Here is a 24238-nt window from a genome sequence, read left to right on the forward strand (position 1 = left end):
TTTATTAATTTGAAAGTTTCTGAATCCTTTGGGAATAAAACCTATATGAAATGACTTTATTTAAGATTAAAGAGAGTTCACCCAAAACATTTTTTTTTATTCATTTACTCACCCTCAAGTTGTTCCAAACCTATTTGAATTTCTGTTCTGCTGAACACAAAGGAAGATATTTGTAAGAATGTTTGTAACAAAGCACATCTCTGCAGCCATTGACTAACATAGCAGGGAGAAAAATACTATGTTAGTCAGTGGCTGCAGAGATTTGCTTTGTTACATTCTTCTAAATAACTTCCTTTGTGTTCAGCAGAACAAACAAAACTCAGTACAGGTTTGGAACAACTTGAGGGTGAGTAAATGATGAAGAAGCACAACATGTAGTACAGAGCAATATAATATATATATATATATATATATATATATATATATATATATATATATATATATATATATATATATATATATATATATATATATATATATATATATATATATATATAAAACATTGTATATAAATATATTCTGTAGTTGTGAGATTGGCTGATTAACAGTTTGAAGCTGGGTTAGTTCTTCAGTCACGGGGCACTGGAAACACAATGTCATTGCATGGCTGGTCAGGGATGTTGGTAGTGTTCCAGTAAGTGTCTTTTCTTTTAAAGTAGATAAATGTTTATCGCCAAATGATACATTTAAGTGCAATACATCAGGTGAAAGTTAACAAATGAAATGTGTTCAATCTAGCCGCCACTAGCCCTTTCTCTGTCAGAACACATCAGATTTTGGTTTGATATTTAAAGCAGTCAGCACGCAGTACAAGAGCTGCAGACAGAGGAAGAGCAGGAAGCAGGACATGAAGTGATGGTAATATAATTGAATATAGTGTACGGAGTAATCTTAGTAGTATGATGTTAATTGCATCTTTGTCTGATCAGCATAAAAACGCTTTTTTGCCAGGCAAAGTAAAATGAATGCTTCACAACATTGTCCTGTGACATTAAAAATCTTGATGACAATACAGCACAGAACATGTAAGTACATGTGTACTGAATAGATTAAGACATAAATACAAATTATAAACAAATTATAAAAGAGAATAAGGAAACATGAATTTAGATGTTTGTGACTGCTATCCAGATGTCACGCCAAAGGTGTACAGGAACAATACGTGTAATAACAATTTAACACTGTATACTGTTGCACAAATGGCAAAATATCTTCATCACTAAACAATGAGTGCTCATAAAAAAAATTGTACATAGTGAAAAAATATCTTGATGAGGCCAGTGCTAAATGGGAGCTATTGTCCACCCAGATTATTGTTTTACAATCATTTGTGTGATTGTAACTGAGAGAGATGTCTGTCTCTGTACCTGCAGCTAAAATACAAAACAAGCATCATTTCCTCTTCATATGGGACATCTGATTACCACAGCAGTTGCTTACATCTGTTAATATTGAATAAACTCACTTCAACTGATCTCTAAGTTCTTAGTTTCATTAAACACAGAAATGAACCGATCAAACTTCACATACATACCTCTGCTGCTTAGCCATGATCTCTAACTGCGGTCGAACGCTGATGACGTAACATTCAGGTGGGCCCGCCCTCACGCGGTTATGATTGGCCGATTGATGAGCTTAAATCTGATTGGCTAAAGAGTACGACTCCTCTGTGTAGGGAGGATTGCGCTGCCAGGAAAGTCTCAAAAACACACACACACATCCAAGGCAATTCACACACGCGAATGACGATTTGCACATTCGCATTACAGGATGAATGTGTACATTTTAAACATTCAAAAGTTTTTGTGCACAGTTGTAAATCTACGAATTGTGTTTTGCATTTGTGAAATGTATTTTATGAATATATAATTTTATTTTGCGCACGTGAATTGTTTTTTGTGCACGTGAATTTGGTTTCATGCATGTGAAATTGGTTACACATGTGTGCATCTTGTTTTTTGCGTGAATTATTAATGAGTCTATTCTGACTCCATATTAGAAATCTTATTATATATCTCTAAATACATACAAATGTCACACTCAAAGGTAATTAGAGATATCGCTTATTCAGTTTCGACTAGTCACAACTATATTCTAAGATATCTGAATTGTACCTGCTCCTAGTCGATTAAAAAGAGCAACAGAAAGACAAAAATAACCTGTATACACAGGATGCTTGAGGAGCAAATGCAGACAGTTCAACAGCTCTTAAAGGGGCTATAATTAATTAGAAACTGGACTCCAGTCAGCGAAATGTGGATTTGCAGTTATCATTTTGTGTCAATATGTTGAAATTTGTGGTAAAATCATACCCAATATATTGTTAAATATTGTACTGATAACTCAAATTTACATCTTAGATTCTGCATTATTGGATGTTTTTAAATAAACACTGACAAAAACTATACAAGTTTTAGGGCTTGACGAGTCGATATGATGATATAACATTGATATAAGTGGTTACCCGGACCTACGCTTATTGTATTTATTTAAAGCATTCACAGGCAAATTTTTCCCGCCATGTCAGACGGTCACCGTGATTTTGCCAAGTATGGGTCCTGCACACTGTGCGATTTTTCAAAATCCTCTGCGAATGTTGCTTGTCAGACTGTATGAACATGATCCCCGATGTAATACATGTCACACTGTAGGATCTCAGTTGTCATTATGTCAGACTGTACGACAGTCAGACGCGAAAAACGGACGCAAGCAAGAGACTCGTACGGACTGAGTTTTACGCCATCAATCCGTGACACGTTCGGTAACGGCGAGCTGCATTCACAGACACAATGGTAGCGTTCAGCAAACAACAAAAACAAGCTGTGGCATTTTTCATTCACCTGACTCTTTTCGACATGTTCCCTGTTGTGATTTGATGTTGTCGCACGAAATGCGTCATCAGGTTCTGCGTTCCTATTGGTTCTTGATTTGACGGTCGTCCTAGTAGAAGTCACACTGCAGGATTGCACCTCAAATCTTCTGACACTGCCAGAATTTTTTCCGAGGTAAAATTTTATCGCAACGGTCATTAATCGGTTATTGGTGCACATGTCAAACTAAGGATCAAAGACTTCAGATTTTAGCCTAGGATCAGAGAAATCTTTTAGGGTTTCAAAATTTGTCTCAGACGGCCAAATCGTGGCCAAAATCGCATAGTGTGCACCCGGCTTAAGATGTGTTCAGCATCCTTTGTTGATCCTGGATCAACATTTAATCAACCAATCAGAAGCCTCTGATGTCATCAGCGTGTGCCGACCAAATGCCATCAGTCCATTTGGAACGTTCTCTCCACCCTTACCTCGACTGACTGACAAAAGGTAAGTTATTTTGTCTGTACTCTTTATTTAACTGTCACTGCAGCCAAAAATATGGCAAAGTATTTATTCACTAAAAAGTCCTGAAATTGAACACTTAAATGGCATAATGTGATGCAACCCTGAACATACACCCAACAGCCATGTGCTGTTTAGCTAATCAAGTCAAGTCAAGTTTATTTATATAGCGCTTTTTACAGTGCAGATTGTTTCAAAGCAGCTTCACAGTGTTAAACAGGAAAATAATGCAACAGAATTTAATTCAGCCGTATAGCCGTTCCGGGGAAAACGGTGATGTCATTGGTTCATTTCAATTATCATACAGTGACAATCTGGGCTTATATCAGTAATTAGATCAGTAATTTAGTTTATATGGTTAATTTAGTTTACTAATTAGATTTATTTGGATATTTAGTTGAAAAATATTGTCCCCAACTGGGCAAGCCAAGCCAAAGGCGACAGTGGCAAGGAAACCAAAACCCCATCAGGTGACCTAATGGAGAAAAATATACCTTGGGAGAAACCAGGCTCAGTCGGGGTGCCAATAGCTAAGCTTACTTTACTCCAATCCCCTAATGGCATTCCTTCTCTCTTACATTTGCACACAAATACACATTTCATATTTAGTTTTAACAACTTTATATATTTTTTTAATAAAGGTCATTGTGGCGAGGTGGACGAGCGAGAGACATGGGAGGAGCGAGCGAGATCGGTGTGCGTGATTGAGAATGAACGTCACCTGCGAGGCACACCGGTCTCGAGTCCTCTCATGAGGGAGCAGGGAGACATAAAAGGACGAGCGACTCAAATGAAGGACGAGAGAGGACCAGGCCTGGATTTTAATTTGTATTTTTATTTACGTTTTGTTATGTGTGTGCGGCAGTCGTCCGTGAGGGGCTGCCGCTTTTACTTTCACTTTGTTTGTATTATTTAATTAAAAGTATGTTTATTGTTCGCCGGTTCCCGCCTCCTTCTTCCCACACGAACAAACATCGTTACAGTCATTAATTCCTGATCTTTAAAACAGACTGCTATGATTTTGGTCAGAATAAAGTGTGCCAAAAAGTATATGACATTTAAAAAAAATTTGTAGAATAATTGATTTTTAATCTGATTGTAAACAATATTTTGATAATTGCTTTTTAATACAGGGTAGATTAATTAATTAATGTTGATCCAGGACCATCATAATCAGTTCAATATGGGGTAGATTCACTAATGTTGATCCAGAACCATCATAATCATTTCAATATGGGATAGATTCACTAATGTTGATCCAGGACCATCATAATCAGTTCAATATGGGATAGATTCACTAATGTTGATTCAGGACCATCATAACCAGTTCAATATGGGATAGATTCACTAATGTTGATCCAGAACCATCATAATCATTTCAATATGGGATAGATTCACTAATGTTGATCCAGGACCATCATAATCCGTTCATAATAATACATTTTATTTGTAACGAACTTTACATTAAACAAAATCTCAAAGTGCTACAGATTTAAAACAATAAAAAATAAATGAATAAAAATAAATCTGAAAAATTAAAGTAACAAATCAATCAAAAGCTCTGCTAAAAAGGTGGGTTTTAAGACCACGTTTAAAAGCATCTACAGTCTGTGGGATCCGCAAGTGGTCAAGGAGAGCATTCCACAGACTGGGGGCAGCTGAGCAGAAGGCCTGATCTCCCATAGAACGGAGTTTGGTCCTGGGAGTTTTAAGAAGATGCGGTGAAACAGAACGGAGATTACGTGTGGATGTTTGTGTGGTGAGGAGTTCCTTGAGGTAGGTGGGTGCGTCACCATGGATGCACTGGTGAGTAAGGAGGGAGATCTTATACTCAATCCTGAGCGAGACAGGAAGCCAGTGGAGTGATTTGAGAATGGGGGTGATATGGTCGTATTTGCGCACCCTCATCAGGATCCTAGCAGCGCTGTTCTGAATACACTGCAGCTTCTGGAGATTTTTGCCTGGGATCCCGATAAGGAGTGCATTGCAGTAGTCCAGTCTGGAGGAGACAAAGGCATGAACAAGCTTCTCCGCATCTGCCAGTGTTAGTATAGGACGAAGTTTGGCAATGTTTCTGAGGTTGAGGAAGGAGGTCTTACACAGGTGTTTGATATGAGCTTCAAAAGTAAGTTGCGATTCCATTCTGACCCCCAGGTTGGTGACTGATGTAGAAAAAGTGGAATGTCCTGATCAGAGAGAGCAATGCTGGTGATAACGGATTTCCGGACCTGAAGTGGAGTGCAGACAAGGATTGCTTCAGTCTTGGAAGTAATCATGATCTCACCATCATGATCAGTTCAATATTGGGTAGATTCACTAATGTTGATCCAGGACCATCATAATCAGTTCAATATGGGGTAGATTCACTAATGTTGATCCACGACCATCATAATCAGTTCAATATGGGGTAGATTCACTAATGTTGATTCAGGACCATCATAACCAGTTCAATATGGGGAATATTCACTAATGTTGACCAACACAATATCAGTCCGCTTCAGATATGTTTCTACATGAGGTCAATGTGGAGTAGCATATCAAATTAATTAAATTATAAACCCTTTAATTTAAACATACTCATGTGAACAGATTTTATATACAGTAGTTCTGTTATGTTTGTTTTATGTTTGTTTCGAGAATAGACATGACTTTGTTTTCCTCACTGGAATTCCTACATAACTTGTAATATTCTAAAACAACATTCGGACGCAATAAATACATGAAGGCAATCCTAAAATGGCATTCTATGCATTTGTCGTGTGTAATAAAGTCTGTCAGTCATCTTTTAGAGCGCCATCCTCAGGCTGAATAATGCAAGAACATTAGAATTCTGTCAAAATTGTGTCTGCTGTGTTCAGCGATTACAATATAAAGCTTACAAATTGGTTATCATAAACTAGCGCTAAGACCCAGAATCTGCCCTACCTAAATTTATGTCCAGGAGCCGCTACTGGCTCTGACCAATTAGATATCTTTGTCTTTGGTTCAGTTGTGGCTGTTTCTCCTCCTCTCTCGTAAATTACATGTTATCTGATGGTCTTCTAGCTTTCCCGCTTTTAGCAGAGTACAGAGAATACAGTTTAGTTTACAATACATTTTACACAGATTTTACTAATTAAAGTCAGACGACATTCACACTGATATCAATCACTCCATGCTTCCATTAAATCATTCAATAGGGCATGAAAAATGCATGAATTATGTGTGATCTTAGCATAATAGTCACACATAGGTTGTAGACATGATGTAGAATTATGCAGTTAAACGATCTTTGATTATAAGTCTGTCTAGCATTGTTTGGGAATGGTCTGATGCATTTTTATATGTAAAAACAGTCTCTATAGTTTTTCTATGGATTTCAACCCCATGTTTGGAGGTCATTCAAAGGTCTTTATGAAGAAGAAGGTCTGTTTTGTATCTCTGGTGTTATCTTTGTGCAAGTCACAATGTCTTGTACTTTTGACCGTTAGTCTTTGGTTAACTGCCTATCGTTGACAAAGTTTTTCCTTTAGGTAGAATCATCTCTTTCAAGCTTGCATGGCCTTACAAGTACCTAGTTGGGGTTTTCTAGACTGAATGGCGTCCCAAATGGAAGATCATCTGATTTAGGGTCCTGTGTGTTGATTCGGAATCCAGGTCTTTGGTCACAGTATGGAAGAATCACTGCAATCTGATTCGCTGCTAGATAGAATGCAGCCAACTAAAAAGAAAAGCCAAACATTAGTTCACAAATACAAATATATTGTTTAAATTGTTAATGCCTTGAGTTATTAATAAATGTAAAAACACTATCTTGATGAAAAGTATACTTGTTTTTAATAAATAGAACATTACATAGTGTAAAAATACCAAATAGAATTGTATTTGGTCTCTCTTTTTTATGTAATGTTTATTTAACCAGGAAAATTAAGTGTAAAATAAATTTTATATAAATAAACACACACACACACACACACACACACACACACACACACACACACACACACACACACACACACACACACACACACACACACACACACACACACACACACACACACACACACACACACACACACACACACACACACACACACACACACACACACACACACACACACACACAAATCAGGCATAACATTATGACCACTGATAAGTGAAGTGAATAACACTGATTATCTCTTCATCACTGCACCGGTTAGTGGGTGGGATATATTAGGCAGCAAGTGAACATCTTGTCCTCAAAATTAATGTGTTAGAAGTAGGAAAAATAGGCAAGTGTAAGGATTTCAACGAGTTTGACAAGGGCCAAATTGTGATGGCAAGACGACTGGGTCATCTCCAAAACTGCAGCTCTTGTGGGGTGTTCCCGGTCTGCAGTGGTCAGTATCTATCAAAAGTGGTCCAAGGAAGGAACAGAGGTGAACCGGCGACAGGGTCATAGGCGGCCAAGGCTCATTGATGCACGTGGGAAGCGAAGGCTGGCCTGTGTGGTTCAATCAAACAGACGAGCGACTGTAGCTCAAATTGCTCAAGAAGTTAAAGCTGGTTCTGATAGAAGGTGTCAGAATTCACAGTGCATCTCAGTTTGTTGCATATGGGGCTGCATAGCCGCAGACCAGTCAGGGAGCGCTATTGTTGCAGCTGTCTGTCATGTAAGAAGCATGATGCATCGCCATGGAAACAATAAGGCGATGCCTTCTAGAATATGTAGCCAGAGAATATGGTCATATTTCTGCTAAATAAAGCTGAAGCTTGAAGCTGTTTTGTAGCATACCAAGAATACAGCCGACTGCTGTTATTACTGTAACTGTTATTTAGTGTTAAATTAGGCCTATTCTAGTTGGGTCAGGTGGCTTTGGTTTTACTGTGAATTTGTTAAGTAAATTGTGTTTTGTATTTATTTATATTTATATATTTAAGTATACTTTAAACTTGTAATAAATTGTTTAATTTAAATAATTGAAAAAAATTCAAATTAAAAGCCATTCTTTAATCTCGTCCACCTCATTTTGTGGCTCTTTTTTTATTTTTTAAGTTTCGGTTCAGGCACCTTTTAGGCACCAGTACCGTTTTAAAAGTATCGGTCTGGCACCGGTATCGAAAAAACCCAAACGATACCCAACCCTAATGACACCCCATGAGAGACAGCACTGAATGTGTCTCTCGTGTCTCGAATTTTGAAAAAACTGACAATAGTCAGGATTTTATTTTTGTCTGGGTTAAAATAAGATGGCATATTCATTCCGAAACCCCTGGACATTATATGTTTAAATTTGCTGAAACACTATAGAAACTAATAATCTGCTAATGAACTGCCTCATAACCTGATTAAAAAAACGTGTGTGTGTGTTTTCATAGTGACTTACATGGTGGAATCCAAGACTTGGCTTCAATGCTGGAAATGATGTTGATGTTTTTTACTAAGAAAGTAAACACGTAATTAGAATAGTTATAAAACGTACTACTTCAGACTTATGTGCCATCCAGAAGCTTGCATTCTGCAAGTGAAGCAAGCAAGCTTGTGGTGCCATCCCAAAGAGGCACAAAATCACTTTCATGGACCTGTTCCCTGCTGGTGGAATAACCAGCGTAACTTAACCCGAGTCTTTAGCCATTTTTAAGACACGACCAAATACTTTTCCGTCAAAACTTGACCCGTTAATGCTAACATTTAGATAATCTATAATTAAAATAAATTTTATTTCTATTTTTTCGTCTTTTTTTTTTTACTTGCTATGTGTACTCTGCTAGACTAACTGGGACTTGTCACAGGACTTACATGTTGGATAAAATCATCTGCTAAATGATTTAAATGTAAACATGTATTTTTAACATGCTCAAGCTTCTTGTCCCTTGTTACATAATGTTATTAATTTCTGAAGTAACTGTTACTGTCACTTTACCTCGACCAGATATTTTTTTCTTCTCTTCTTTACAGAACTTCTCCAGTTTTTCTTTCAGTTGAGAGACAGGTTGTCTCACATCTTCATAAGAGAGGGCAGAACTGACAGTAACTCTGGATACATCTGTGGATTCCAGAGGTTCAGAAAGAGACTGGAAGCTCTGGAGAGAATTAAAAAACAGAACACCCCACTTTACATATCAAAAAATGTGTCTGTAGAAAATCACCTATTGTACCTTTAAAGTTGGAGTATGCAGTTTCTGCACTACTAGTGTCACTAAGCGGAACTGCAAAAATAAAGCATGTTGTCAAATAACCTTTGCAAACAACCCTTTCGAGCATCACACAAAGCTCTTAATGGTCTGTAAAAGTGAAGGCATGTCTCAACAGGTAAAAGAAGGCTACTTTCAGTAAAAGGTGCAACATATTAGGAATACTTTAAACTAGAAGTTTACCTTACCTGTCGATATAAACTGATTGTTACTATTAAGAATTTATTCTTACTAGTAAAAATGTAATTGTTGAGCACTACCTCATTATGATAATCGCGCCTCATGCATATTCACACAGAATGGGTGACTGCACTTCTTTAAAAAAAAAAAAAAGAATAACAGCTCTGAGGCTCTAATCTGTTAAAGTAATACTATTTGTTTGTGTTGATTAAATTGAAATTGACATTATAAATTGATTATGCTTTATAGAGAATAAATATAGTTAGGCTACATACTTTAAGTTAAATGTGAATTCACACTCGCACAGAAAAGGTGCATACAGGGCCTAAAACTAACTTTTTTTTTTTCCAACAATGGCTGGTGCCTTAAAAATGTATAGGACATGACTACTTTTTACCAGCCATGAAACAAACAAACAAACAAACAAAACAAAAACGGGCAGTTATGATGACCAAATTTTTTAGATACCAGTGAATTTTCAGGTACAGAAATTTAATCAAATGTAAAATAACACATACCGGTAGTCTTCAATGTATAAATTAAACATAGATTGATCCTTATTAAAGTTTAAAAAGTTCAGTCAAGGGCAGTGAGTGAATAATTATAATTTTTTTTTGATCAGGGCCGGAGCTAAGGGGGAAATTCGTGGGCCATGCCCCCCCAAACGAGTTACTGTGCCCTCCCTAACTCCCTCCCTCCCCACTGAACGAAGAGAGGTGGTTTTAACATTAAGTGACATGGCATCTGATGCACAGGAGCCAATGGCACATGTTGCTTTGCTTAGTGGCACATCCAATGGCACATCCGGTCTTCAATGACATGTGTCACTTAAAACTCGTGACGTGTGCCAGTGGATAGTGACATGTGTCACTGAAATTGTCGCGAAACACTGACACTGAGTCGCGGAACATGTAGCCGTATGTTGTGACACCTCCAGTAGTGACTGACAGATGAGTTGAGCAGCTATACTGACGTAATTGTAACACAAAATCCTAAATAAATAGCCTAATTTAGTGATATTTTAACACTGGCCAGCACAATAACCGAGTTTCTTGAAAATCATTTCTCACGTGTCCAAAAAGGATTACATGCTGAGATACTTGCAATCGTCTTTATTTATACAAGTGCAAAAAAGTGCTCTGTGCATTTCAGTCACGTGGGACCTTCCTCAGTATAGCTTTAATATTTCAAAAAATGCTTTTATGGAATTATGTAATAAATAAAATCCATTTGTACAAATTAACTCCACAATGTAATAAATCATGTTTGACAGCAAAAAGCTAAGTGTTCCGCGACAATGTCAGTGGGACATGATGCAATCCATTGGCACGTGTGTCACTACAACTGACATGTCTCTTTCTGTTGTGGCACCTCCAGTATTGCACCCACAGCTGTCTGCCGGAGTATAATGCAGATTATATATGCACTTAATTGCAGAACGATATCTTTAATTAATACATTGCTGCCAAACGTATGATTTATTATATCACACTCACTCACAGTGTTATTGGATGGTAAAAATATAAGTAACTGGTATCAGACAAAACGTGAACTGGTTTTGATTTTGACTACCAGACAAAACAGATATCTTCTGACAGAATCTGGTAAAGCAATTGAATCTAACAGATGCTATTATTTTATTAGCTTATAGTTATCACAGTGAAATTAGGAGGGTTGTTGCTTATGACAACAGTCCAGTTACTCAGATCTCAGTTACCTGCAGGTAATGTATGTGATCGTCTGTGTGTGAAAGCTGCTCCAGGTCAGCGTCTCTCCTGCTCAGATCTTCAATATCCTGCTCCAGTTGCTTCAAGTGTCCTTCAGCTCGACTCACTTCAGCCTTTTCCTGATCTCTGATCATCTGTGTCACCTCAGATTGGCTTCTCTTAATGGAGCGGATCAGTTTAGTAAAGATCTTCTCACTGTCCTCCACTGCCGCCTGTGCAGAGCGCTGTTAGGACACACACACATAATCAGATGGTTCAGTGGGATGGGAAAGTAGCCTAGCACTGCGCTCCTTAGTGAAAAAACATCTCACCTTGTGAGTCTCCACAGCCTCTCTGAGCTCCTGAAGCTCTTTCTGTCTCTCTTGGACTCTCTGCTGGAATTTTTCTTGTATCTCTTTAACCTGTTTCTAGAGGAGGAAAAAATCAGTTTGTTTGAATTGTTTCTATTGCAACTATCTTAATATTAATTTCAACAATACACTCTAAAAAAATGGTACTCTATGGAACTAAAAGTGGTTCTTTGGCTCGTGATCATAGGGGAAACACTTTAAGTGCTGTAGGATAGCACCAAATCTTGGTTCTTCAGCAGTTCTTTAAATGACTGAGGTGCTATAGCACCGCTACCATATACAGAACCTGTTAAGATATGGTGCTATATAGCACCAAAAGTGGTTCCCCTATGATTACGAGCCAAGAACCACTTTTAGTGCCTTATAGCACAATTTTTGAGTCTAATATTATTGTGTGATAATGTCATCATTAACAGCATAATGACTGCAAGAATCAGCATAGTTTATTTTTATGTGCTTTCAGTTACCTGTTTCTCGGTCCTCTCTGCTTCAGCTGGAACAGTATCGTGTTTTTTGTGTTCATCCATCACACACATCAAGCAAATACATCGCTGGTCAGTGCGACAGTAAACCTCCAGCGGTCTGTCATGTTGAGGGCAGATCATGTCCTGGATTCGTCCAGTGGCGTCGGTCACTTTGTGTCGTTTCCTTAAAGGAGATTCTTCATGACATTTAAAGTGATTTTGACAATAAGACTCCAGACACGTCCGACAGGACTTCACAGCTTTGCGTTTCCTTCCGGTACAGAAGTCACACTCCACATCTCCAGGTCCAGCGTAACTGAGAGCAGAAGCAGTTTGCCGTTTTGTCTTCACTTTCTCAACAATTTCAGCAAACATCACATTTTTATACAAAGCAGGTCTTGGAGTGAAGGTCTGTCTACACTGAGGGCAGCTGTAAACTTTCTTCTGATCTTCTTTATTCCAGCAGTCTGTAATGCAGCTCAAACAGTAACTGTGTCCACAGGGGATGGTCACTGGATCCTTCAGTAGATCCAGACAGATCGAACAGCTGAACTGATCCAGAGTCCATGAAGTACTGGCATCTGCCATTTCACTGCATGTATACACAGACAGAAATAAATGTACAGCCGCTTATACTATGAGAAGGAAACCAGGAAACGAATAAGGTTTCGTTTTCTCTGTAATGAATTTGGCTAGCCTGGATGCCAGCCGAACTTAGCCCCGCCCACAACATTTTTACTCGGGCAGTTCGGTCCATGACAAGACCAAGACCATTAAAATATGGTCAAGACCGAGTCCGAGTCTTGAGTATTACAACACTGGCCAAAACTTCATTTTGATTTTATTATAAAGATATCTTATGTCATTTTACTTATCTAGTGAATGCATCTTGATTTAAGATTTTTTTATTATTATAGATATTTAGACAGGAAACAAGACAAAAATACTACATAAAATATTGTTTGCAGCGTGGGTAGGTTGGTACACTTTCCATATCAGGTGGTACAACTACAGGACCTCATACATCTACTTGGTTGTACCACCTGACATAAAAGCGAATAAAAAAAAAAGAATTGAAACACTTTGAAAAACTATTTAATAACTGAAACTTGTTTAAACATTGTTCATCACTCAAAAATATGCACAACATCAGTTTTGAAAATATTTTTTATAAACCACCTTTTTGGGTGCTTTAATTGTCAATGACCTAAAACTAAAATATTATTAACTAAAAATAAAAAAATAAACGTATTTCATTACGCTAGTATGAAATGAAGAATTTAAGGTACTTTCGATATTTGATGTTAATAATATGGTTTATGAAAAAATGCATTATCTACAGGACTGTAACGGAAAAAAATAATTCAAATTTAATACAGAGTTGATATGGCAAAATGGTTTCTAACTTTCTAATAAAAAAAAATCTGTGCATTTTCATAACAATCAAATTAAACTTTAAAAAAACCCTCAAGATTTCATTATAGCTATTTAATAGCACATTTATTACGCTTAATACAAATAATCTGTTGTTGCAGAAAGGCGTCTTCAGGTCTGTCGTTGTCTGCAAAAATCTCCAATACGGGACCTGCACAGAGCATTCAATACACACAAAAAACACCAGAAAAATAACAGACACTCCAAGGTTGGAGCTAGCTCTAATCTAAACAAACTGATAACATGTGCTTTCTCTAAGTAAGAGGCACAGAGAATATTCATCTGCATACTTTAGTGTTTCAGTAAAAGAAATATGAAAGGAATAAAATATAATATAAAAAGAAAAGAACAATCCATATTTCCTCTCTGGAAGCCAGGCTAAATGAGCAATCACTGTCACTGCACTTCTGGCATGAGCCAGACCCTCACTCACTCATGTTATTTTTTAAGTTTCGGTTCAGGCACCTTTTAGGCACCAGTACCGTTTTAAAAGTATCGGTCTGGCACCGGTATCGAAAAAACCCAAACGATACCCAACCCTAATGACACCCCATGAGAGACAGCACTGAATGTGTCTCTCGTGTCTCGAATTTTGAAAAAACTGACAATAGTCAGGATTTTATTTTTGTCTGGGTTAAAATAAGATGGCATATTCATTCCGAAACCCCTGGACATTATATGTTTAAATTTGCTGAAACGCTATAGAAACTAATAATCTGCTAATGAACTGCCTCATAACCTGATTAAAAAAACGTGTGTGTGTGTGTGTGTGTGTGTTTTCATAGTGACTTACATGGTGGAATCCAAGACTTGGCTTCAATGCTGGAAATGATGTTGATGTTTTTTACTAAGAAAGTAAACACGTAATTAGAATAGTTATAAAACGTACTACTTCAGACTTATGTGCCATCCAGAAGCTTGCATTCTGCAAGTGAAGCAAGCAAGCTTGTGGTGCCATCCCAAAGAGGCACAAAATCACTTTCATGGAGCTGTTCCCTGCTGGTGGAATAACCCGCGTAACTTAACCCGAGTCTTTAGCCATTTTTAAGACACGACCAAATACTTTTCCGTCAAAACTTGACCCGTTAATGCTAACATTTAGATAATCTATTTTATTTCTATTTTTGTCTTCTTTTTTTTTTTACTTGCTATGTGTACTCTGCTAGACTAACTGGGACTTGTCACAGGACTTACATGTTGGATAAAATCATCTGCTAAATGATTTAAATGTAAACATGTATTTTTAACATGCTCAAGCTTCTTGTCCCTTGTTACATAATGTTATTAATTTCTGAAGTAACTGTTACTGTCACTTTACCTCGACCAGATATTTTTTTCTTCTCTTCTTTACAGAACTTCTCCAGTTTTTCTTTCAGTTGAGAGACAGGTTGTCTCACATCTTCATAAGAGAGGGCAGAACTGACAGTAACTCTGGATACATCTGTGGATTCCAGAGGTTCAGAAAGAGACTGGAAGCTCTAGAGAGAATAAAAAAACAGAACACAAACCCACTTTACATATCAAAAAATGTGTCTGTAGAAAATCACCTATTGTACCTTTAAAGTTGGAGTATGCAGTTTCTGCACTACTAGTGTCACTAAGCGGAACTGCAAAAATAAAGCATGTTGTCAAATAACCTTTGCAAACAACCCTTTCGAGCATCACACACAGCTCTTAATGGTCTGTAAAAGTGAAGGCATGTCTCAACAGGTAAAAGAAGGCTACTTTCAGTAAAAGGTGCAACATATTAGGAATACTTTAAACTAGAAGTTTACCTTACCTGTCGATATAAACTGATTGTTACTATTAAGAATTTATTCTTACTAGTAAAAATGTAATTGTTGAGCACTACCTCATTATGATAATCGCGCCTCATGCATATTCACACAGAATGGGTGACTGCACTTCTTTAAAAAAAAAAAAAAAGAATAACAGCTCTGAGGCTCTAATCTGTTAAAGTAATACTATTTGTTTGTGTTGATTAAATTGAAATTGACATTATAAATTGATTATGCTTTATAGAGAATAAATATAGTTAGGCTACATACTTTAAGTTAAATGTGAATTCACACTCGCACAGAAAAGGTGCATACAGGGCCTAAAACTAACTTTTTTTTTTTCACCAATGGCTGGTGCCTTAAAAATGTATAGGACATGACTACTTTTTACCAGCCATGTAACAAACAAACAAACAAACAAAACAAAAACGGGCAGTTATGATGACCAAATTTTTTAGATACCAGTGAATTTTCAGGTACAGAAATTTAATCAAATGTAAAATAACACATACCGGTAGTCTTCAATGTATAAATTAAACATAGATTGATCCTTATTAAAGTTTAAAAAGTTCAGTCAAGGGCAGTGAGTGAATAATTATAAAAAAAATTTGATCAGGGCCGGAGCTAAGGGGGGAATTCGTGGGCCATGCCCCCCCAAACGAGTTACTGTGCCCTCCCTAACTCCCTCCCTCCCCACTGAACGAAGAGAGGTGGTTTTAACATTAAGTGACATGGCATCTGATGCACAGGAGCCAATGGCACATGTCGCTTTGCTTAGTGACACATCCGATGGCACATCCGGTCTTCAATGACATGTGTCACTTAAAACTTGTGACGTGTGCCAGTGGATAGTGACATGTGTTACTGAAATTGTTGCGAAACACTGACACTGAGTCGCGGAACATGTAGCCGTATGTTGTGACACCTCCAGTAGTGACTGACAGATGAGTTGAGCAGCTATACTGACGTAATTGTAACACAAAATCCTAAATAAATAGCCTAATTTGGTGATACTTTAACACTGGCCAGCACAATAACCGAGTTTCTTGAAAATCATTTCTCACGTGTCTAAAAAGGATTTCATGCTGAGATACTTGCAATCGTCTTTATTTATACAAGGGCAAAAAAGTGCTCTGTGCATTTCAGTCACGTGGGATCTTCCTCAGTATAGCTTTAATATTTCAAAAAATGCTTTTATGGAATTATGTAATAAATAAAATCCATTTGTACAAATTAACTCCACAATGTAATAAATCATGTTTGACAGCAAAAAGCTAAGTGTTCCGCGACAATGTCAGTGGGACATGATGCAATCCATTGGCACGTGTGTCACTACAACTGACATGTCTCTTTCTGTTGTGGCACCTCCAGTATTGCACCCACAGCTGTCTGCCGGAGTATAATGCAGATTATATATGCACTTAATTGCAGAACGATATATTTAATTAATACATTGCTGCCAAACGTATGATTTATTATATCACACTCACAGTGTTATTGGATGGTAAAAATATAGTAGTAACTGGTATCAGACAAAACGTGAACTGGTTTTGATTTTGACTACCAGACAAAACAGATATCTTCTGACAGAATCTGGTAAAGCAATTGAATCTAACAGATGCTATTATTTTATTAGCTTAGATAATAGTTATCACAGTGAAATTAGGAGGGTTGTTGCTTATGACAACAGTCCAGTTACTCAGATCTCAGTTACCTGCAGGTAATGTATGTGATCGTCTGTGTGTGAAAGCTGCTCCAGGTCAGCGTCTCTCCTGCTCAGATCTTCAATCTCCTGCTCCAGTTGCTTCAAGTGTCCTTCAGCTCGACTCACTGCAGCCTTTTCCTGATCTCTGATCATCTGTGTCACCTCAGATTGGCTTCTCTCAATAGAGCGGATCAGTTTAGTAAAGATCTTCTCACTGTCCTTCACTGCCGCCTGTGCAGAGCGCTGTTAGGACACACACACATAATCAGATGGTTCAGTGGGATGGGAAAGTAGCCTAGCACTGCGCTCCTTAGTGAAAAAACATCTCACCTTGTGAGTCTCCACAGCCTCTCTGAGCTCCTGAAGCTCTTTCTGTCTCTCTTGGACTCTCTGCTGGAATTTTTCTTGTATCTCTTCAACCTGTTTCTAGAGGAGGAAAAATCAGTTTGTATGAATTGTTTCTGGATATTGCAACTATCTTAATATTAATTTCAACAATACACTCTAAAAAAATGGTACTCTATGGAACTAAAAGTGGTTCTTTGGCTCGCAATCATAGGGGAACCACTTTAAGTGCTGTATAGCACCAAATATTGGTTCTTCAGCGGTTCTTCAGCAGTTCTTTAAATGACTGAGGTGCTATAGCACCGCTACCATATACAGAACCTGTTAAGATATGGTGCTATATAGTGGTTCCCCTATGATACCGAGCCAAGAACCACTTTTAGTGCCATATAGCACCATTTTTTTGAGTGTAATATTATTGTGTGATAATGTCTTCATTAACAGCATAATGACTGCAAGAATCAGCATAGTTTATTTATATGTGCTTTCATTTACTTGTTTCTCTGTCCTCTCTGCTTCAGCTGGAACAGTATCGTGATTTTTGTGTTCATCCATCACACACATCAAGCAAATACATCGCTGGTCAGTGCGACAGTAAACCTCCAGCGGTCTGTCATGTTGAGGGCAGATCATCTCCTGGATTCGTCCAGAGGCATCAGTCACTTTGTGTCGTTTCCTTAAAGGTGATTCTTCATGACACATAAAATGATTTTGACAGTAAGACTCCAGACACGTCCGACAAGACTTCACAGCTTTGCGTTTCCTTCCCGTACAGAAGTCACACTCCACATCTCCAGGTCCAGCGTAACTGAGAGCAGGAGCAGTTTGCCGTTTTGTCTTCACTTTCTCAACAATTTCAGCAAACATCACATTCTTATATAAAGCAGGTCTTGTAGTGAAGGTCTGTCTGCACTGAGGGCAGCTGTAAACTCTCTTCTGATCTTCTTTATTCCAGCAGTCTGTAATGCAGCTCAAACAGTAACTGTGTCCACAGGGGATGGTCACTGGATCCTTCAGTAGATCCAGACAGATCGAACAGCAGAACTGATCCAGAGTCCATGAAGTACTGGCATCTGCCATTTCACTGCATGTATACACAGACAGAAATACATTTACAGCCGCTTATATACACTATGAGAAGGAAACCAGGAAACGTATAAGGTTTCGTTTTCTCTGTAATGAATTTGGCACCAATGTCTGGTGTTAAAGCAACGTAAGCAAAACGTGTCAGGTGTGACTTACCTGTATTTTACTGCAGGTGAAAAAGAACATCCACTATGTGTAAATCTCACAATAGAACCAGGGCTTTTTGATGGGCTGTTACTGATGTTACATATAACACTGAAACTTCAAAGCTTGTATTGAGTAGACTATGCAGAGCAATTTCTCGTGAAGCTCCGTGCCAGAGCACATAATGTTTTCAGAGAAACCCTACCCACACTGTGACGCAGGCAAAACAGGTAACACAGTGGAAAACGCCCCTCTGTTTATGGCCTCGCCCACTGATCTGGTAACTCCTTTTACTTTCCTGCAGAGACCACTTGAAAAACGAAGCTTCACTTTTGGAATGACGTGAATGCTTCACTTTGCCTGTATAAATGTTTGAATCCAGACCACTACTATACTGGTTTAAGGAAGCTCAGGTCCATGTATTAACATTTAAATTACATGATCATATTTTTCCATTTAAACAGTAAAAACCATACAAGCTCTGTCACGAGATCCAGCGCCATTAAGGTGGAAACGGGACAACATAGACTGTTCGATTACACTTGAATTACTTCTAAACAGGGCCTACAATTCACTTTTTAATTGAGGTGAGCAGTGACCTAAGAAAATGTACCGCCCTAAATATTTTTACTGGCCATGAAACTTATGACAATTCTCTATTCCAATTTTGATACGACAGCTAAAATTACTTAGCCTGGTCCTACCAGACTTTCGTACTTTTCATTTGTAGGCTACAGAGAGTCTGACCACTGACAAGCATTAACTTCCTTGAAGGCGGGTACTCTGCTGAAGTTTAAAGTTGTGATCAAAAGGTGAGTCACACCTTACAAACACACCTGTTTTGCACACGTCTCTATAAACAATTCCCAGTTGAGAGAAATCGAAACTTAAGTGTTGTTCAGTTGTTGTTGTTGTAGCCTGTGTGTTCTGTGTGTTCGTGCAGTGAAATGGCAGAAGCCCATATTACACTGGCAGAAGATCAGTTCTGCTGTTCGATCTGTCTGGATCTACTGAAGGATCCAGTGACCATCCCCTGTGGACACAGTTACTGTATGAGCTGCATTACAGACTACTGGAATAAAGATGATCAGGAGAGAATTTACAGCTGCCCTCAGTGCAGACAGACCTTCACTCCAAGACCTGCTTTAAACAAGAATGTGATGTTTGCTGAAATGGTGGAGAATCTGAAGCAGACAAATGTCAAAACAGCTCGTCCTGCTCTTGCTGGACCTGGAGATGTGGAGTGTGACTTCTGCACTGGAAGGAAACGCAAAGCTGTGAAGTCCTGTCGGATGTGTCTGGAGTCTTACTGTCAAAATCACTTTAAGTGTCATGAAGAATCACCTTTAAGGAAACGACACAAAGTGACCGACGCGACTGGACGAATCCAGGAGATGATCTGCCCTCAACATGACAGACCGCTGGAGGTTTACTGTCGCACTGACCAGCGATGTATTTGTTTGATGTGTATGATGGATGAACACAAAAATCACGATACTGCTCCAGCTGAAGCAGAGAGGACAGAGAAACAGGTATGAGCTGTTCTGAGGCTCGTAATCATAGGGGAACCTTTTTTAGTGCTATATAGCACCAATTTTGGTTCTTCAGCGGTTCTTCAGAGGTTCTTCAGCGGTTCTTCAGAGGTTCTTCAGCGGTTCTTCAGAGGTTCTTCACCGGTTCTTTGACTAAGGTGCTATATAGCACCTCTGAACAACCGCTGAAGAACCACTGAAGCACCAAAATTGGTGCTATATAGCACTAAAAAAGGTTCCCCTATGATTACGAGCCTTTTTTTAGAGTGTAGTATAGTATTTTATTAGCACTTTAGTTCTGGCTCTGGGTTATTTGTTGTGTGTTTATTCTTCTAGTCCTTTATCCGAGCAATGGAAAGTTGAACAAAAGTAATTGTTTCATAAAATACTTAATGCAATTCCAGTATAAAAATATCTAGATGTAGTGTGTGAAATCCTATTGAGTCCTATTGAGAGATTTTAAGTTCCTTGAGGAAACTGAAGTCTTCAAATGTTTACAATTACTTGTTCATTCTCTCAGAAACGGGTTGGAGAAACTGTAATAATATTACAGAAGAGAATTCAAGAGAGGCAAACAAAGCTCCAGGAGCTCAGAGAATCTGTGCAGACTCACAAGGTGAGTTTTGAAAAGAGGAGAAAAATAACAGATTGGACGGACTGATTCTAGTAATTCTCTGTGTGTGTCCTAACAGCGCTCTGCACAGGCGACAGTGGAGGACAGTGAGAAGATCTTTACTAAACTGATCCGCTCCATTAGGAGAAGCCGATCTGAGGTGACACAGATGATCAGAGATCAGGAAAAGGCTGAAGTGAGTCGAGTTGAAGAACGACTTGAACGACTGGAACAGGAGATTGAAGATCTGAGAAGGAGAGAAGCTGAGCTGGAGCAGCTTTCACACCTAGAGGATCACATCCATTTCCTACAGGTTTAGAATGATTTTATTATTACGGCTTATTTACTGACATTTGATTTGTATTAGATCAGGTATTCCCAAACTTTTCTGTCAGCTGAACCCTGTAACATAAAACATTGACTTGCAACACATGTTCATGGTTCTCTGTGTCAGAAGATGGTCACATGACATGCAGGTAAGCAAATAAGATGTTTCATATTTACACTGTGTGATTCATATTTACCATATGTCTGTTTGTTTTTTGTATATGTAGAGTTTCCAGTCGGTTTCTCTCCCTCCTGCATCTACAGACAGCACCACTGTCCATTCTGTCTTGACTTATGATGATGTGAGAAGATCTGTAGCTGAGTTAAGAAGTACATTTGAGAATTTCTGCAAAGAGATGGAAAAGTTATCTGGTAGAGGTAAAGTACCAACTCATCTTATTAAAACACAGTACAACAAAATGTACTTATAAATATTGTGTGGATGTCAATACAAATAATAATTATTAACAACAAAATATTGTTAATAATAATTCATACATTATTGTTATTCAAATAAATACATATTATGGATACTTTTATCAGCACAAATCACACTTTAAATATCTTGTTTGTTTCTGTAGCGAAATACATTGAAATCGGCATCACTGAACCCAGAACAAGGGAGGACTTCTTACACTGTAAGTGTTACAATAATACAAATAAAGCAAACACAGACCAATATACATACTTAAAGGTGTAGTGTTTAATTCCTGTGTCACTATCAGCATCAAACAGAATTGCAGTGATCTGACATAGCAGCTTGAGTTTAAGGTTTGGATTATAGCTTCTCCAAAGAACGGCAGACAGGGGGAGTGTTTGACATTTTTGCACCAAGTGTTAATAGCAATAGATTCTATTTCCACTATAAGTGAAAATAGCTGCATTTCTTAGCGATCTGCTATTTACACTAGTTAGATGATATTTATACTTATAAATAGTGGTAGATACTATTTGCACCTCAGTGTTGTTGTGCATTAAACAGTATGTAACAATAAAATTGTAGTAATTACAAAAATGTAACTGATTATATTTGTTAAGATTGTTAAATGAATGCCGCCGTATTCGAACAATAAAGCCATACCTAAACCTACCCCTGACCGATAAACACAGGCTAGACACTTTATTTCGACTTTTCCAACATTTTCTTCCGTTTTATGAAAAATATGCCTTTCCGATCTTATATGTGATGGGAAAAGGGATTAGAGCAAGTTTGGCAAAAGGCGGATTCGAACTTCGGGTCGATTTGCTTCAAAACATTCTGCTGCACGCTTTACAGATGCTGTTCACAAATCAGTGTCTTCCGTCCTTTTGTCTGGTCCAACCAGACATCAGTGGGCGGAAAATAGCATTTGCCAACAAGGCAGGCTAATTGCACTTAAATAGACACTCTGGGAATGTTTTATGAAAGCAGTCATTATTTTCCAATTCTGTCTCATAGTGGCCAGGAAAGTACAATTTACACATTAAATAGGCCTTAACTAAACTTCTAATAAAATCATTTCACTTGAAAACTTGCAGAATAGATCAGTGATCTTGTTGCTACCTTTATCTTTATCACTTAATGCTTTGGGGTTATTTCAACAAATGCAGATTGTGTTTTATTACCATCAGATTCCCAGCAGTTTACTCTGGATTCAGTTTCAGCCCATGAAAACTTCTGTCTGTCTGAGGGGAACAGAGTGGCTACTTGCACTGCCACTATCCAAATGTATCCTGATCATCCGGACAGATTTGATGGTCTGCTTCAGGTGTTGTGTAAAGAGAGTGTGTGTGGACGCTGTTACTGGGAGGTGGAGTGGAGCGGGTCTCATGGTGTGGGAATATCAGTGTCATATAACAGCATCTGCAAGAAGGGTGAGGGGGATGAGTGTAAATTTGGATGTAATGATCAGTCCTGGAGATTGTTTTGCTTTTCCTCTGGATACTTATTTAGTCACAATAACAAAAAATCTGAACTCCTAGTCTCCCCCTGTAGAATAGGAGTGTATGTGGATCACAGTGCAGGAATTCTGTCCTTCTACAGCATCTCTAACACAATGACCCTCATCCACAGTGTCCAGACCACATTCACTCAGCCGCTCTATCCGGGGTTTGTCATAAATCCAGACTCATCAGTGAAACTGTGTCATCTAGAAGTTTAGATCATACAGAGCTTCTACAAATCATTACAATCATATTACAGTTAGTCTCTTATGGAATTAATTGATTAATTCATAATTGATTGTAGTGTAAAAAATAATGACAGTAACATTATATCTGTCAGGGATGTTCAGTCATTTGCTCGTTTAGTTTGTTTGTCGTGGATTTTTAGTTTGATTCTCATTATTTCCTGTTGTCTTCATTCATGTTTCCAGCCATCATATAGTTACTATGCCAATTCATCTGATCTTCAAGTATTTTAGTTTATTATCAGTGTGTATTTAAGGTCCTAGTCTCTCTGCCTGATCATCAATTATTGTTTGATTAAATACCTCTATTTTTTAATTAATCTTCTTCTGTGGACCTTATTCCCTGCCTTCATGACAATATCAGTACCTGCTGTATAATTTTTAACATTAAATATCACAAGTAGGCCTAACTTAAATTCTCCATTTCACCTTAGCTTAATGAAATATATTAAATAATTCTCATTATATAGGCTACTTTTTCACTTGATATGATTTTCCTACATTGCACTTACACAAAACATTAAAAACAACTTGAACATTTTGAAGAAACATCTCTAGATTACATGTAGGCTATTATTAATGTTTGAGTCGTTTAAAAAGATCAGTCGCTATAAAATATTGCAATAAATGTTAACAAAATTAAATCTATATTATTTTGAACTGTTTTGAATTAGGCTATTTTTTGACCACTCGGTATGAGTTTACACTTTCATATGTCAAGTATGACATTCTACAGTTCAACCCCTTAAGATTTGATTGTGGTTTGTAAATGAATCAAATGTGTCGTACTTTATGGTTGAATATATTTAGATTTTTTTTAAAAAATACTGATACTTCTTACCAAAGAAGTGTACTGTGAGCGCCCTCGAGCGGCCAATGTTAACTTTGCATTTTCAC

At 37.8% G+C, this 24238-nt stretch overlaps 3 protein-coding genes across 3 annotated transcripts; 1 reads left to right on the top strand and 2 right to left on the bottom strand.

Annotated features, from left to right (window-relative positions):
• Positions 1 to 3468: 3468 nt before the first annotated feature.
• On the bottom strand, positions 3469 to 13302 carry LOC307128243 (E3 ubiquitin-protein ligase TRIM47-like). Its single transcript, XM_079819947.1, has 6 exons — positions 12213 to 13302; positions 11707 to 11802; positions 11386 to 11619; positions 9218 to 9377; positions 8681 to 8734; positions 3469 to 7032 (listed from the first exon to the last, which is right to left on the bottom strand). Exons 1-6 carry the CDS (start codon positions 12795 to 12797, stop codon positions 6977 to 6979), a joined length of 1185 nt encoding a protein of 394 aa, XP_079676073.1. The 5' UTR covers positions 12798 to 13302; the 3' UTR covers positions 3469 to 6976.
• Positions 13289 to 18913, bottom strand: LOC307128242 (E3 ubiquitin-protein ligase TRIM47-like). The gene is made up of 7 exons (XM_079819946.1): positions 18714 to 18913; positions 17967 to 18555; positions 17457 to 17552; positions 17136 to 17369; positions 14962 to 15121; positions 14437 to 14490; positions 13289 to 13794 (listed from the first exon to the last, which is right to left on the bottom strand). Exons 2-7 carry the CDS (start codon positions 18549 to 18551, stop codon positions 13694 to 13696), a joined length of 1230 nt encoding a protein of 409 aa, XP_079676072.1. The 5' UTR covers positions 18552 to 18555; positions 18714 to 18913; the 3' UTR covers positions 13289 to 13693.
• Positions 18914 to 19586: 673 nt separating this feature from the next.
• On the top strand, positions 19587 to 23855 carry LOC307128237 (E3 ubiquitin/ISG15 ligase TRIM25-like). Its single transcript, XM_079819940.1, has 6 exons — positions 19587 to 20233; positions 20754 to 20849; positions 20926 to 21159; positions 21401 to 21551; positions 21755 to 21811; positions 22785 to 23855. The coding sequence occupies exons 1-6, from the start codon at positions 19649 to 19651 to the stop codon at positions 23312 to 23314; spliced, it is 1653 nt and encodes a 550-aa protein (XP_079676066.1). The 5' UTR covers positions 19587 to 19648; the 3' UTR covers positions 23315 to 23855.
• The last annotated feature ends 383 nt before the right edge of the window (positions 23856 to 24238 follow it).

Source organism: Gobio gobio (genome assembly GCF_949357685.1).
Source record: "Gobio gobio genome assembly, chromosome: 6".
Taxonomy (NCBI): domain Eukaryota; kingdom Metazoa; phylum Chordata; class Actinopteri; order Cypriniformes; family Gobionidae; genus Gobio; species Gobio gobio.

Coding starts and splice junctions, on each gene's coding strand:
- LOC307128243 (XM_079819947.1), bottom strand. CDS start 12,797: ATGGCAGATGCCAGTACTTCATGGACTCTGGATCAGTTCAGCTGTTCG. Junction 11,803..12,212: donor CAGAGAGGACCGAGAAACAG/GTAACTGAAAGC, acceptor TTCCTCCTCTAG/AAACAGGTTAAAGAGATACA. Junction 9,378..11,385: donor ATCACATACATTACCTGCAG/GTAACTGAGATC, acceptor AATTCTCTCCAG/AGCTTCCAGTCTCTTTCTGA.
- LOC307128242 (XM_079819946.1), bottom strand. CDS start 18,551: ATGGCAGATGCCAGTACTTCATGGACTCTGGATCAGTTCTGCTGTTCG. Junction 17,370..17,456: donor AGGCTGTGGAGACTCACAAG/GTGAGATGTTTT, acceptor GTGTCCTAACAG/CGCTCTGCACAGGCGGCAGT. Junction 15,122..17,135: donor ATCACATACATTACCTGCAG/GTAACTGAGATC, acceptor TATTCTCTCTAG/AGCTTCCAGTCTCTTTCTGA.
- LOC307128237 (XM_079819940.1), top strand. CDS start 19,649: ATGGCAGAAGCCCATATTACACTGGCAGAAGATCAGTTCTGCTGTTCG. Junction 21,160..21,400: donor ATCACATCCATTTCCTACAG/GTTTAGAATGAT, acceptor TTGTATATGTAG/AGTTTCCAGTCGGTTTCTCT. Junction 21,552..21,754: donor GGAAAAGTTATCTGGTAGAG/GTAAAGTACCAA, acceptor TTGTTTCTGTAG/CGAAATACATTGAAATCGGC.